Source organism: Simochromis diagramma, unplaced genomic scaffold (genome assembly GCF_900408965.1).
Source record: "Simochromis diagramma unplaced genomic scaffold, fSimDia1.1 OVJJ01000304.1, whole genome shotgun sequence".
Lineage (NCBI taxonomy): Eukaryota > Metazoa > Chordata > Actinopteri > Cichliformes > Cichlidae > Simochromis > Simochromis diagramma.
Genome location: NW_024387030.1, coordinates 18,098,548 through 18,112,215, shown reverse-complemented (window position 1 = coordinate 18,112,215; position 13,668 = coordinate 18,098,548). Strand labels below are relative to the sequence as shown.

Sequence of the window (13,668 nt, the reverse complement as noted above, 5' to 3'; positions counted from 1 at the left end):
CTTTAAACTTGTAGTTCAAGACTGCAGGTCTCAAATCAAACAGCTGATTTGCTGATCTGTATTATTGAACCTGTTATCTTTTTCTGTGTGTAACCGGTTTCCTGCCCCTGACACACATCCTTCCTGCAAACATTAACAGCTGTCACATCACCACACCAACTATTGGAAAATGTGTCAATTTCTGTTTTAAATGCAACAATAGATGGAACTCCTATTGGTGACACTGATATGTGCCTAGATTTACATTAATCTCCAAGTTTCCACTAGTTTTATCAAATAACTCCCCATGAAATCACACACTTCCGTGGTGCTGATGCTTTCAGACACACAGTCAGTCTTTATGTGAGTGCTATCAACAGCAGTGATTATGTCCCCTGATTCTCTTTCTCCTTTTCCTTTAAGGTTAGAAATAAGACAAGAACGAGACAGTTTGTTTTCCGGTGCCACATTTGGAAGAAATCTCTCCTTTCACTCTAATTAACAGCATTATTGACTTCATCTACACACAGCTGCTGCTGCTTCTCTCAGGCCTGCATGTTTTATTTAGCTTTCCGTTTCTCATATTAGTTTCCATGAATGTCGCTCATCCTGCTGACAAGAAACATCTGAAACCAATGAGATGTTTGGCTCAGTCTACTTGCTGTTCCTCCTCACCTATCGATAAAAAGTGCAGTTGTTTTTGTATCAAGTAAATAATGTCTGATTCAGTTCAAAAGTTACCTGAGGTCGGGATAAGCAGATCCCAGTGAAACGATTTGCATCTGTATGGCAGGAATATCTTGGAGTTTTAGCACTTCTGCAATCTTGGTCAGGATTTCCTTTAACCAGTCTTGTTTGGATCCCTGTGAAGACAAATCAGTGACGTCAGTTTAGTCTGCAAGTTTCCCGAAACTGTAATCAATATAGCAATAATGATGTTTTTCATTCTGGAGCTACTGCACTGGAGTTCAACATAACTGGAGTTATTACACTGGGGTTTCCCAAGATCGATGATGTATTTGATACGTTCTTTCAGTTTCATGAATATTGTCTTTATTTATGCACCACGTAGTCATCAACTAATGTTCAGATATTTGATACATTTGTAACTGCAGTCCAGTTGTCCTTAAGTGGAGGGTTTTTCTTCATTTCTACCATGTTTTGCTCCATGTAAAATCTATGTATAAAATATTAATTTATATGCTACAGATACAAATGTGTAATGTAAAAATCTTTTTTAACAATATACAGCAAGTGGGGAAAAAAGTGGGGAAAAAAGTGGTCCATCATTTTCTATGGGTCACACTTTTGTTTTTCAGGAATGAGTCCATTGGTTTTCCATTGAGTGTATTTCATCTATATCCAGGTTTGGAGGATCACATTTTAGTCAGCTGCTCTTTTTTGTTTCAATTTTATAGAACTTTTAATCAAAACTTCCAAACCAAATAAATGTGAAATTGAGCTGATTCTTATTCTTATACTTATTTTTTCCCACAGCTCAGCAGAAATCTGATCACTTTTGGGTTTTATTCATGTCTCAGCTAAAGTGTGCAGTGAAGGTGAGTCTCACCATTCTGGCAAACAGCTCGTGCAGTTTCTCTCCATTTTCTTGCACAGTCTCGTAAGCCTTCTGCTGCTGATTGCTGTCCTTCAGTTTTACCTCTCCTTTCAGGAGCCTCTGGACATATTCTACTGTCACTTCCTGGTGAAGCCGAACAATCAGCTCCTGAATTTAGCCCAAGTATATAAGTAATCAGAGCGCATCATAATCCTTTTACTAAAAAGTTGACAATGAAGGCAATAATGGCCATTATAATTATAATCCATTATAAAGTTTCCTCCTTTTACCTGGTAAGAGGACTGACTCGAACCCTGAAGTTCTTGAAGCTCGTCTTCAGTGCTGTTCAGCAGCTTCTCAAACGTGTTCTTCTTCAGCCAGTCACTGGTTCCCACCTTCTGGTAGTGTGGCTGTGTGACGAACAAATAACACAGTTTTTTAAAATCTTTGATTAAAACATGTTAGGATTTAATCCTGAGGATTATTGATATCTGCAGTTGTAAAGAACTTACTTTGAGGATCTTGTGCACAGGAGTTAATAAATAAGTGTGGGCAGACTGTTTCATCTCAGTCAGGACCTGCAAACAGTTTTCCCGCACATCCTCTGGGAACAGATCGTGCTTCTCAAAGAAGTCCCTTTAGACAGACCACACAGGACACATTAGCTCACAGTGACGTATTCGCCTGTTATGATGAAGTTAAAATCTGAATTTCCATCTAACTGGATCAGAAACATACCTGAACTGTTCGACACAGCTGAGGTTTGCCTTTATAAGAGCTTTGCTGTGCGGTTTGTTCTGCTTAATGACGTCTTCATGAAATTTTTGATACCTGCAGAAGATTAAAAACAGTTTTCACTTCTATCATCTTGTTATTACCAAACGTAAAACTAAAATGTATTTTCAAAGACAGCCTTGTGAAGCCTTGTTACCTCTGCATGAAGTCTGTCAGGTTGGATGTTATTTTCTGGGCCTTGTGTCCGTCTACAATTTTGTGCGCTGATGTCACGATGCCGTAGATAAACTGAAGACAAATGGATTGACAAATCAGTGGCAGTTTTAAGTACCCAAAGCACTTTACACAGCAATGCACTTCCATCATTTTCAGATCCAGATAAACACCAGGAACCAAACCCAGTGCTTTACAATGTTAGTGACAAACCCAAGTGATTAAACTACAGAACCATGGGAGGGTTTGAAACTGTGACTCTGATCTGACAGTAAATACGTTTCTACAAACGACCCAAACAATAATGACGGTCCTTTCTTTCTTTGTTAATCTTTTTCTCAAAGTTTCTCAAAGTCTTTTTCAGTTTGGTTAATATGTGCAGCAGGCTGGAAAATATTTGTCAGCACTTCTTTGGAAAGTTTTAAAGTGAATAACAGAGTAAATGTCAGTCTGCACATTTTGTTCTCCTACGATCAAAACAATGTTCTGTTAATATTTCACCACAACAGTTTTTTTATTGCACAGTTCTGATATAGCAATTTATTCAAAGCCTCTCATTATGGTCAACAATTAGAAATATCATGGTCCAGAGTCTGGTGACTCAGTGTTTATGTTTAGGGTTATGAATATGCTTTGTTTCAGTTAAGTTCTGGTTATATCTTTTGGAGTTTTCTAGTTCTTTGGTTTTGCCTCCATGTCTCCCATGTGTTACACGTCCCTTGTCTAGTTTCCTGTCTAGCATCTCCCCTGTCAGCCGTGTCTTCTTGTCAAGTCCGCGTCTCTGTGTCTGTGTCCTGTTTCCTGTTTTACTTTGACAGTCTTGCTTCCTTTGTTAATGTTTTTAATTTTGCTTCCTGTCCATCTCGTTATGCCAGATTAGCTGTTTTCCTCCTGTTTCCCTTTCCCTCGTTACTCCCTGGTGTATTTAAGCCCTGTGTTTTCCTCTGTCCGTAGTCGTGTCATTAACTACCCTCTCTGTGTTATCCTGTGTTCCTGATTAAATCTTAGTTCTCCATTTCTGGCATAGTTTCTAGTTTTTTTGGTTTTCCAGTCTGAGTTTCATGTGCTTAGTTTTTAACTGCACAATAAGCCGGCCTCCTTTAGTTAAATCTTTCGTTTCGTGAGTCCTGTATTTGGGACCTTCATCCTGCCTGCCACACAGCAAACCATCACAAGAAGTAAACAAAATGCAAAACTCACTATAAGGACCCTTGAAGTTAGCCAACACAAGTGATTCCTTTCATTTTGTGTTGATACATCTTTATTCAAGCTTTATAAAAGTATTGATTTCAGCCTCTTTTATATCAAGTTGTTGCAGCAACTCTACCTGGATGACATCATAGGCCACGGGACTGGTGTAGCAACCATCATCTCTTGTCAGCTCTTTTCCTTGATCCCACTCTTTCTTTGCTTCATCCAATACTCGGTCAATAAAAATCATCAGGTCACTCTAAACACACAACAACACACCGTTGTCACTATTATATCTACAATATTCTATGAGCTATAATAAAACAAACTATATCTTTTTTTGAACAGCATTCTAAAAACGTGCAAAGCAAATTAAACGTATGACAACAAATCCTTTGTTACCTTTTGTTTGCTGAGGTACTGCTCCTCCAGAGGTTTCAGTAACTCGTCAGGAAGCAGGTTTCCCAGCGCTTCAGTATTGATATTACTGGCCAGCTCAGATTTTTCAAGGATTCTGGTACACAGAGCAGATACAGCCCAAGTTGTATTTAGTCTACACGTCATTTGTTATTTCAGTTTAATTCACTTTAGTTCTACTTATATAGCGCCAAATCACTACATCAGTTGCCTCAAAGCACTTTATATTGTAAGATAAGACACTACAATAACACAGAGAAAACTGCAACAATGAAACGACCCTGTATGATCAAACAGTAGGAAGGAAAAACTCCCTATTTACAGGAAGACAAGGTTCTGGGAGGGGCGGCCATCTGCTATGACCACTTGAGGGTGCGGAGAGAAAGACAGGATCAGATGTTGTGGAAGAGAGGTGGAGATTAATAATAACTCATGATTAAATGCAGAGTGGTTTAAAAACACGCGGAAAGTGAAAAGAGGTGAGTGCAAAAGAAACTCATGGGGAAGGCCCCAGCAGCCTAGACCTACTGCAGCATAACTAAGGGATGATTCAAGGTCATCTGATCTAGCCCTATATGCTTTGTCAAAAATGAAAGATTTAAGCCTCATCTTAAAAGTAGGGTGGCTGTCTTCTGATTCCCAACTGGGAGCTGGTTCCACAGAAGAAGAGCCTGAAAGCTGAAGGCTTTCTACTAAGTGCTCTATTGCTGTGATATGGTACTAAGACGTCTTTAAGAGTAGATGAGATCTGATTATTGAAGACCTTTAATGTGAGAAGAAAGATTTTAAATTTGATTCTGGATTCAACAGTTAGCCGATGAAGAGAAGCCAGTATGGAAGAAATATGATCTCTCTTTCTAGTCCCTGTAGGTACTCCTCCGGAAGCTTTTTTGGATCAACTAGAAAGTTTTCGGGGAGTTTTTAGGACAACATGACCACAATGAATTGGAATAGTCCATACTAGAAGTAATAAATGCAGGAATTAGTTTTTCAGCATCAGTCCAAGACAGAATGTTTCTGATCTATGTGTATTAAAGGGCATATCTTGGTCAAAAATGACTCCAAGGTTCCTCACAGTGTTACTGAAGGCCAATTGATCCAAAGTCAATATCTATTTCTAAGCTTTTCAGGGCCGGGTACAATAACCTCAGTTTTATCTGATTTTAGAAGCAGGAAATTAGAGGTCATCCATGTTTTTATGTCTTTAAGGCATTTCTCTTTAACTAATTGGTGTGTGTCTGTGTAGCAATGACAATGCTATGCCTTAAAATGAAATTAGTCCCAGCTAAGAACCCTGTTGAACTCCATAATTAACCTTAATGTGTGAAGAAAACTCTACATTGACATGAACAAGTCTGTTAGATAAATATTATTTAAACCACTGCAGCATAGTACCTCTAATACAAACAGCATGCTCTAATTGCTGTGATAAAATATTATGGTCAATAGTATCAAAATTTAATATAGCGCATTAAGCCACCAGAAATGAATCAGAATCAGAATACTTGGGAAATTATGTAAAATGGTTGCTTAATGTACTGAAATCAGCATGGTGGCACAGTGATTAGCACTGCTGCCTCACAGCAAGAAGATCCTGAGTTCATTTCTACCTGGCCAGGGCCTTTCTGTGTGGAGTTTGCATGTTCTCCCCATGTTTACCTGGGTTCTCTCCGGATACTTCAGCTTCCTCCCGCAGTCCAAAGACATGCAGTTAGTGGGGTTAGATTAATTGGTGATTCAAAATTGCCCATAGGCGTGAATGTGAGTGTGAATGGTTGTCTGTCTCTATGTGTTAGCCCTGTGATAGACTGGCGACCTGTCCAGGATGTACCCTGCCTCCCTCACTATGGTAGCTGGGATAGGCTCCACCCCCCACTCCCCGGTGATGCTGACAAAGATAAGCGGAAGAGAATGGATGGGATGGATGAAAGCCACCAAAAATTTGCAGTTAAAAGACAGGTGTATAAATATTTGTCCATGTATTTGTATTCACTCTGTATGTGTAATTGCTCAGGTATTTATTACTCAGGAATAAATTATGGACATCCCAGCATAAAAAATAATATGCTACTTCAAACAAAAACTAATTGCTTACTCTGGATAAGATTCCTTCACCCATTGCAGGAGGAAACTGCAGTCCTTGTCATCCACAGAACCCACAATCTTTCTGAGCCTGGCCATGAAAGTTTGATGGTACTCTCTTGCATAAAAGTTACAGATGTCCATCTCTGGTGGGTAGCAGTTGTTCACAACCTCCACCACCCACTGCAGGTCCTCCTTCAGCTGTTTGCTCATGGACTGGATAGTTGCCTGGATAGTTGACTGGTTCACCTGGTCACCAGTGGGGCTCGATGGATTATCCATACGCCCATTTACTAATTTTTGAACGACTTCGTCATGGTGCTTCTTCCACTCGCTGGGCCTCCAGGCCGGTGGAGTTTGAGGATTTTGTTTCCACAGCTGGTCCTGCTCTTCCTCAAGGTTGATGGCTTTCACTGCAGACTTCAGAGCAGACGCTGATGCTTCCTCAGTGCTGAGAGAAAAGCTCTGCTGCAGAATGTGCCATACAAGCTCTTCAAGGGCTTTATGGTCTGCAGCAAGCTTTTCTACCGCTTCCTTATTGGCCTCCGCTGTCTCCCAAAACAGATGTTTCTCCCTGTCTATCAGTTGCTGAGTGGCTTCACAAAAGGCTTGCGTTTCAAGGTATTCCTCAAAAGTAGAAGTCACTGGTGGACAATAACAAAGACAAATCTTTTTAAATTATCAGCACTATTTTATAGATGAATCATCCAGGCTCTGTTAAACTGCTTTGATACTTTCTCAAGTTTTCAGTCCTAAATATGAAACAGGTCAGAAGAAGAGTTTATGGCAATTATTATTTTTTCGTTCCACAATTTTACTGTGGAAAACACTTTTATTTATAACATGTTTCCGACTGGATTTTTGGACCTCTGACCTTTATAACTATTTAAATACATATCCATTTTGATGTATGTCCAATGTTCCCAAATTAATTTTATTTTCATTTTTTTGGAAAAGAAAACTGATCAAAACATTGAAACAAATCTTTCTAAACAGTGAAATGAATGCTGCACATGTACTATATACACATAATTAAATATAATAAAAATAATTATAATTAAACTCATATTAAGTATATTTAAATGAGGTTGAACAAATAAAAAATATTTATACTTCCCACCTTTTTCATCCATCGAGGGGGGTTTATCCTCGTCCCTTTTCTGTTTAAAAGAAAACTTTCTCTTAGCAGTATTGTTGGGATCTGAAACAAACAAAGTACACAGTTTAATGAAGTCTGATTAACAGACTGCAGAGATGATTTCAATCTTTTGTGATTTGTATGCAATAAAGATTGGCAATGGATACTCTAATAAGATTGTCTTTTATGTGTTATTGTTCTGCCTAATGAGGTTGAAATTTGGCATCGGCTTGATGTTTAAAGGTGCACAATGACAGGAAATAAAAACGCACATCAAATGTATTGCACCTAGCAAGTCTGTTTTGAAAATGTAAGGAGTAGAAAGGAGATATATTTACACTAAAAGCATTAAAAAGTAAAAGCAAAATGTTAAAAGGAATAATTAAAGCACTGCAAATTAAAAATAAATACACTAAAAAGTATTTGTACTTCCTACCTTTTTCCGCCAAGTCTTCAGAGGGGAGTGTATCCACTTCCTTTTTCCGTCTCCAACGAATGGATTCTCTCAGTCTATTAAATGTATTATCAAACCTCGGCATACTGGGATCTAAAAAAGCAAAGCACACAGTTTAATGTAGTTTTAATGACAGACTGCAGACACGATTTCTGGTCTTTTGTTTTCTCCACTTTGCACAGACAAGCATCAGCAGTGCTGTTTTGTTGTCCACTATAATGACCACTGCAGAGAACATTTTAGTTTGTTCTTTTATGATTGTATAATCTTAATGGGCCATCTACTTCATTGTTTTAATGGACTTTCCTACCACTGCTATGCTGATGACAAACAGTTTTACTTTTACATCAGACCCAACAACGTTAACAATCAATGATTCTCTGTCATTACTACTTGGATGGATTCAAATTTACTTGTGGCAGGGCGTGGTCTGTGGCGCCGCTGCAGGGAGGCTGACACGCTGGAGCTGCATCAGCAATTACGCCTCACCTGCTTAAGAGGGATGAACTGAGTACTGATGTGGTGGTTGTTGGTGTGTGTGGCTGGCAGCTGAAAAGCTGCAGCCGTGTGTGTAGTTACAACAACCGTAATTAAGAAAAAACTGTTAAAGGTGTGCAATATGTGGTCGGGTCTGCCATGCATCTGTTACATTACTTCATCGCAATTTCAGTAAAGCTGAGGTTCTAGTACTTAGCCCAGCCAGTTTCTCTAAGGAGATAAGTCAGTACATCGGCCCCTTCTAAAACTAAAAACCTTGGTATAATTTTTGACCAACACCTGAATTTTGAAATTCACATCTCAAAGCTCACCCAAACTTGTTTCCTTCACTTCAGGAATATTGCAAAATTCCATTACTAACAGATAATCCTCTGCATGGACAGGCCACTGCTTATACAGCAGAGCTTCTGAAACCTGATCACTGCATGTGACCTTTCCGATCCCCTAACCAGGGCCTTCTTACTGTCCCTCGCTCGATTATAAAACCAGAGGTGATTGTGATTTTGAGGTTGTTGCACCCAAACTGTGGAACAGCCTTCCTCACTCAATCAGGTCTGCTAACTCTGTTATTTGATTTAAAAGGTTCATTCCTGAGCCTGGAGCAGCTCTTGACAAAACAACCTGGCTAGCATGTACAGAGACCTGATCACAACATCTTTGGAATGAATAAACACAATCAGGCCTTGTCACTCAAAATCAACTGTGGTCTTCAAAAATGCACTCGTACCTGCAGTTTGCACCCAGATGCAACAATCTGATGGAAAGCCTTGAACCAGAGGTGGAGGCTTTTCCAGCAGCAGATTAGTGCCCATGGTTTAGCATGAGAAACTTAATGTCCACATACTTTGTTCATACATTTTCAAACTCTAGTCAACAAAGACTATGTTGAGATAAATACTAAAAAATGTTAGTAGAAGTTTAATATTTAAATATTGCCGGTATATAGGATCATTGATCTAGTATTAAAGTTAATACCTGTCTTTGATGGTGTCGGTGGTTTGGATTTGAGAGAAGAAACATCTGACTCTTCATCCTCCTTTTTCTCTTCATTCTCCAGACAGGTGGCTGAAGAGTCGTCGCCAAGACCTGACAGAGAGTAAAGCAGAGCACTGCTGGTAACAGCAGAATTTTCTTATAACAGGTTGATTTGGCAAAGATTTGATGCCAGATGACCTTCCTGATGCAACTCTCTCCAGTTTTCTTGGGCTGGGACCTGCAGTACACTGGCTTGTGCTCACACATTGTGTGATGAACTTCTCAGAAACTGTTTGCTTGATGCTCATTTGTGTCTGTAGCGCTAACTAGATCCTGAAGTACCACAACTATTAGTCATGAACATCTGCACCAAAAATGCTGTTTTGGATTGTTTGGGGTCACTTTACCCACTAAGTGTGATTTGTATGCAATAAAGATTGGCGATGGACACTCTAATAAGATTGTCTTTTATGTGTTATTGTTCTGCCCAATGAGGTTGAAATTTGGCATCAGTTTGATGTTTAAAGATGCACAATGACAGGAAATAAAAACGCACATCAAATGTATTGCACCTAGCAAGTCTGTTTTGAAAATGTAAGGAGTAGAAAGGAGATATATTTACACTAAAAGCATTAAAAAGTAAAAGCAAAATGTTAAAAGGAATAATTAAAGCACTGCAAATTAAAAATAAATACACTAAAAAGTATTTGTACTTCCTACCTTTTTCCGCCAAGTCTTCAGAGGGGAGTGTATCCACTTCCTTTTTCCGTCTCCAAGGAAAGGACTCTCTCAGTCTATTAAATGTATTATCAAACCTCGGCATGCTGGGATCTAAAAAAGCAAAGCACACAGTTTAATGTAGTTTTAATGACAGACTGCAGACACGATTTCTGGTCTTTTGTTTTCTCCACTTTGCACAGACAAGCATCAGCAGTGCTGTTTTGTTGTCCACTATAATGACCACTGCAGAGAACATTTTAGTTTGTTCTTTTATGATTGTATAATCTTAATGGGCCATCTACTTCATTGTTTTAATGGACTTTCCTACCACTGCTATGCTGATGACAAACAGTTTTACTTTTACATCAGACCCAACAACGTTAACAATCAATGCTTCTCTGTCATTACTACTTGGATGGATTCAAATTTACTTGTGGCAGGGCGTGGTCTGTGGCGCCACTGCAGGGAGGCTGACACGCTGGAGCTGCATCAGCAATTACGCCTCACCTGCTTAAGAGGAATGAACTGAGTACTGATGTGGTGGTTGTTGGTGTGTGTGGCTGGCATGTCATGGTCTCCGTGCCTGCCCGGTCAGCCCCACAAGGCTACATTTGCTGTTTCTGTTCTCTCCCTCTCTGCCTGGGCGGAGCTCACTGTGGGCTCCCGCCCTTGGCCCACACACACACCTGACAACAATCACCTGTCATCACCGGGAGCACAATTTGAGGCTGGAACACAGATCCTCTCGTCGCTGGATGATTGTACTACTGACGTTAGTGTTCTCACAGCTCCTGTGGACTTGTGCTTCATAATTCGTGATTTGTGATTAGTTGGTGACTTTCCTTCTCTTCTGCCTCACCTTTTCTGACTTTCTTACTAAGTTTAAAGGTGTGTTTGACAGGAAAGCCACAACTGCCACCGCCGGCCAGCGCTTGCTTGCGCTTAAACAAGGTAAACGCAGCATGGCTGATTTTTCTATTGACTTTTCTACCTTGGCTGAACAGGCGAAATGGGGGGAAGAGGCCCTTAAAAGTGCATTGCTCACTAATATTAATGAGGAAATAAGGAATGAACTGATGCTCCGTGAACTGCCTTCCTCCCTAGATGCGCTTTTGGCTTTGTGTATGCGGGTGGACGATCAGGCGCGCACACATCGGAGCGCGCGCGCGCGTTCGGGGCATGCCCCGGTGGATTTTTGTGGGACCTCTACTGCTGCCCATGGGTCGTGTGACGCCGACACCGGGGATGGGGAAGAACCCATGCAGCTTGGGCGCTCACGGCTGTCGCCCGCGGAGCGCCAGCGCCGCCTTGCCTCCGGTGAGTGCGTTTATTGCAGCCGTAAAGGCCACTCTGTCTCCTCCTGCCCAACGCTGGCAAAAGGGCGCGCTCACCAGTGATCGTGAGGGTGCTGGTGGGCGATCTGTCGAGTGAAAGCCCTCTCCTCAGACTTCTTTTGCCGGCTACACTGCGTGTTCGGACTGTTTCTCATTCTCTCTCCGTTCTCATTGACTCTGGGGCTGAGCAGAACTTTATTGACACCTCACTCGCCGCCAAACTGAACATCGCCTTGGAGCCTCTGTCACGCCCTCTCCGCGTTCACGCACTATCGGGTCAGCGCCTGCCTGACATCACTCATGTTTCTGAATTCCTTTCATTATCTCTCTCGGGCAATCACACAGAAAGGATTTGTTTTTTTTCGTTTAAGGCTCCTCTCACTCCGCTGGTTCTGGGTCACCCCTGGCTTGTTCTCCACAACCCGCATATCGACTGGGAGAAGGGTGCCGTACTGGCTTGGAGTGTGGCCTGCCACATGAACTGCCTCCGGGCTGCGGCTTCCCCCGTTCCGCTCCCGCCCACGGCCTCGCCGTCGGACGCCCCGGGCCTCTCGATGGTTCCGCGGGTTTATCATGATCTGCGGGATGTTTTTTGTAAGGATCGTGCGCGGTCCCTTCCCCCGCACCGCCCGTACGATTGTGCCGTCGATCTTCTTCCTGGAGCTCCGCAGCCGTCTAGCCGCCTGTACAGCCTCTCCCGGCCTGAGAGGGATGCTATGGAGCGCTACATCACGGAGTCGCTGGCGGCAGGGTTGATTCGCCCCTCCTCTTCCCCTGTCGCGGCTGGGGTTTTTTTCGTGGATAAGAAGGATGGTTCGCTGCGGCCGTGTATTGACTTTCGGGGCCTTAACCAGATCACTATTAAAAACAAGTACCCTTTGCCGTTGCTTTCCTCGGCCTTTGAACTGTTTCAGGGCATGACCATCTTTACCAAGCTGGATCTGCGCAACGCTTACCACCTGGTGCGCATCAGAGAGGGGGATGAGTGGAAGACCGCGTTCAATACGCATCGGGGCCACTTTGAGTATCTCGTGATGCCGTTTGGGTTGACTAACGCCCCCGCAGTGTTTCAGGCGATGGTTAATGATGTCCTTCGTGATTTTGTTAACCGTTGTGTGTTTGTGTACTTAGATGACATCCTGATCTTTTCTAAGACACTCGAGGAGCACCAAGTCCATGTCCGGCAGGTCCTGCTACGCCTTCTGGAGAACCGGCTCTTTGTGAAGGGGGAGAAGTGCGACTTCCACGTGACTTCAGTGAGTTTTCTGGGCCACATTATCGAGAAGGGGGACTTGCGGACTGATCCGGAGAAAGTGCGGGCTGTGGTGGAATGGCCTACTCCTCCTGATCGCCGCCAAGTGCAACGTTTTTTGGGATTCGCCAACTTTTACAGACGGTTCATTCGCGATTTCAGCAGGATCGCTCTCCCTCTTACTAAACTCACCTCTCCCAAAGTTCCCTTCCAGTGGGATTCTGCCGCTCAGCGAGCCTTCGCCCTGCTCAAGGACAGGTTCACCACTGCTCCCATACTCCGGCAACCGGACCTTACACGGCAGTTCGTTGTGGAGGTGGACGCGTCGGACTCCGGGGTTGGGGCAGTTCTGTCTCAACAGACGGACGGTAAGCTGCACCCGTGTGCCTTTTATTCTCGCCGTCTCTCTCCAGCAGAGAGTAACTATGACATCGGGGACCGGGAGCTTCTGGCCGTCAAGCTGGCCCTGGAGGAGTGGAGACATTGGTTGGAGGGAGCAGCACAACCATTCATCGTCTGGATGGATCACAAGAATCTGGAGTACCTGCGCTCGGCTAGACGTCTCAATTCCCGGCAAGCCAGGTGGGCGCTGTTTTTCGCTCGTTTTGACTTCACTATCACCTACAGGCCAGGAACACGGAACGTAAAGCCAGACGCCTTGTCCAGGCAATTCTCCATCACTGGGGAGGACTCGGACCCCGAGCCTGTCCTCCCGGCCGCCTGCGTAATTGGAGCCATCTCCTGGGAGATCGAGAGGCTCATCCAAGAGGCACAGGAGACCGAACCGGATCCTGGCACTGGCCCACCTGGTCGCCTCTTCGTTCCTTCAGCCGTCCGCTCTCAGGTTCTCGAGTGGGCTCACACCGCCCGCTTTTCATGCCATCCTGGGGTCCTCCGCACCTGCTCGTTCCTCCGACGCTACTTCTGGTGGCCTGCTATGGCTAGGGACGCCAAGGAGTACGTAGCAGCCTGTTCGACCTGCGCCCGGAATAAGCTTTCGAACCGCCCTCCACCGGGTCTTCTGCAGCCTCTCCCTACACCAGCCCGACCGTGGTCCCATGTTTCTTTGGACTTTGTCACGGGCCTGCCGTCCTCCGCTGGTAACACCGCCATACTTACCGT

General features: G+C 43.2%; 1 protein-coding gene across 3 annotated transcripts in view; it reads right to left on the bottom strand.

Annotated features, from left to right (window-relative positions):
• The window catches only part of LOC120739619 (tumor necrosis factor alpha-induced protein 2-like), a 132,152-nt gene that overhangs the window by 97,118 nt on the left and 21,366 nt on the right, over nt 1-13,668 (bottom strand). For 2 of the 3 annotated variants that reach the window (XM_040041432.1, XM_040041433.1), the window contains exons 12-16: nt 9,961-10,071; nt 9,241-9,351; nt 7,750-7,860; nt 7,296-7,376; nt 6,189-6,819 (exon numbers count right to left, since the gene is read on the bottom strand). In XM_040041432.1, the coding sequence (XP_039897366.1) occupies nt 6,189-6,819; nt 7,296-7,376; nt 7,750-7,860; nt 9,241-9,351; nt 9,961-10,071 (1,045 nt within the window). Of the gene's footprint in view, nt 1-720; nt 843-1,549; nt 1,706-1,827; nt 1,948-2,049; nt 2,174-2,275; nt 2,369-2,468; nt 2,561-3,812; nt 3,936-4,078; nt 4,191-6,188; nt 6,820-7,295; nt 7,377-7,749; nt 7,861-9,240; nt 9,352-9,960; nt 10,072-13,668 lie in introns of all 3 variants that reach the window. The other variant, XM_040041431.1, reaches the window with a different exon arrangement.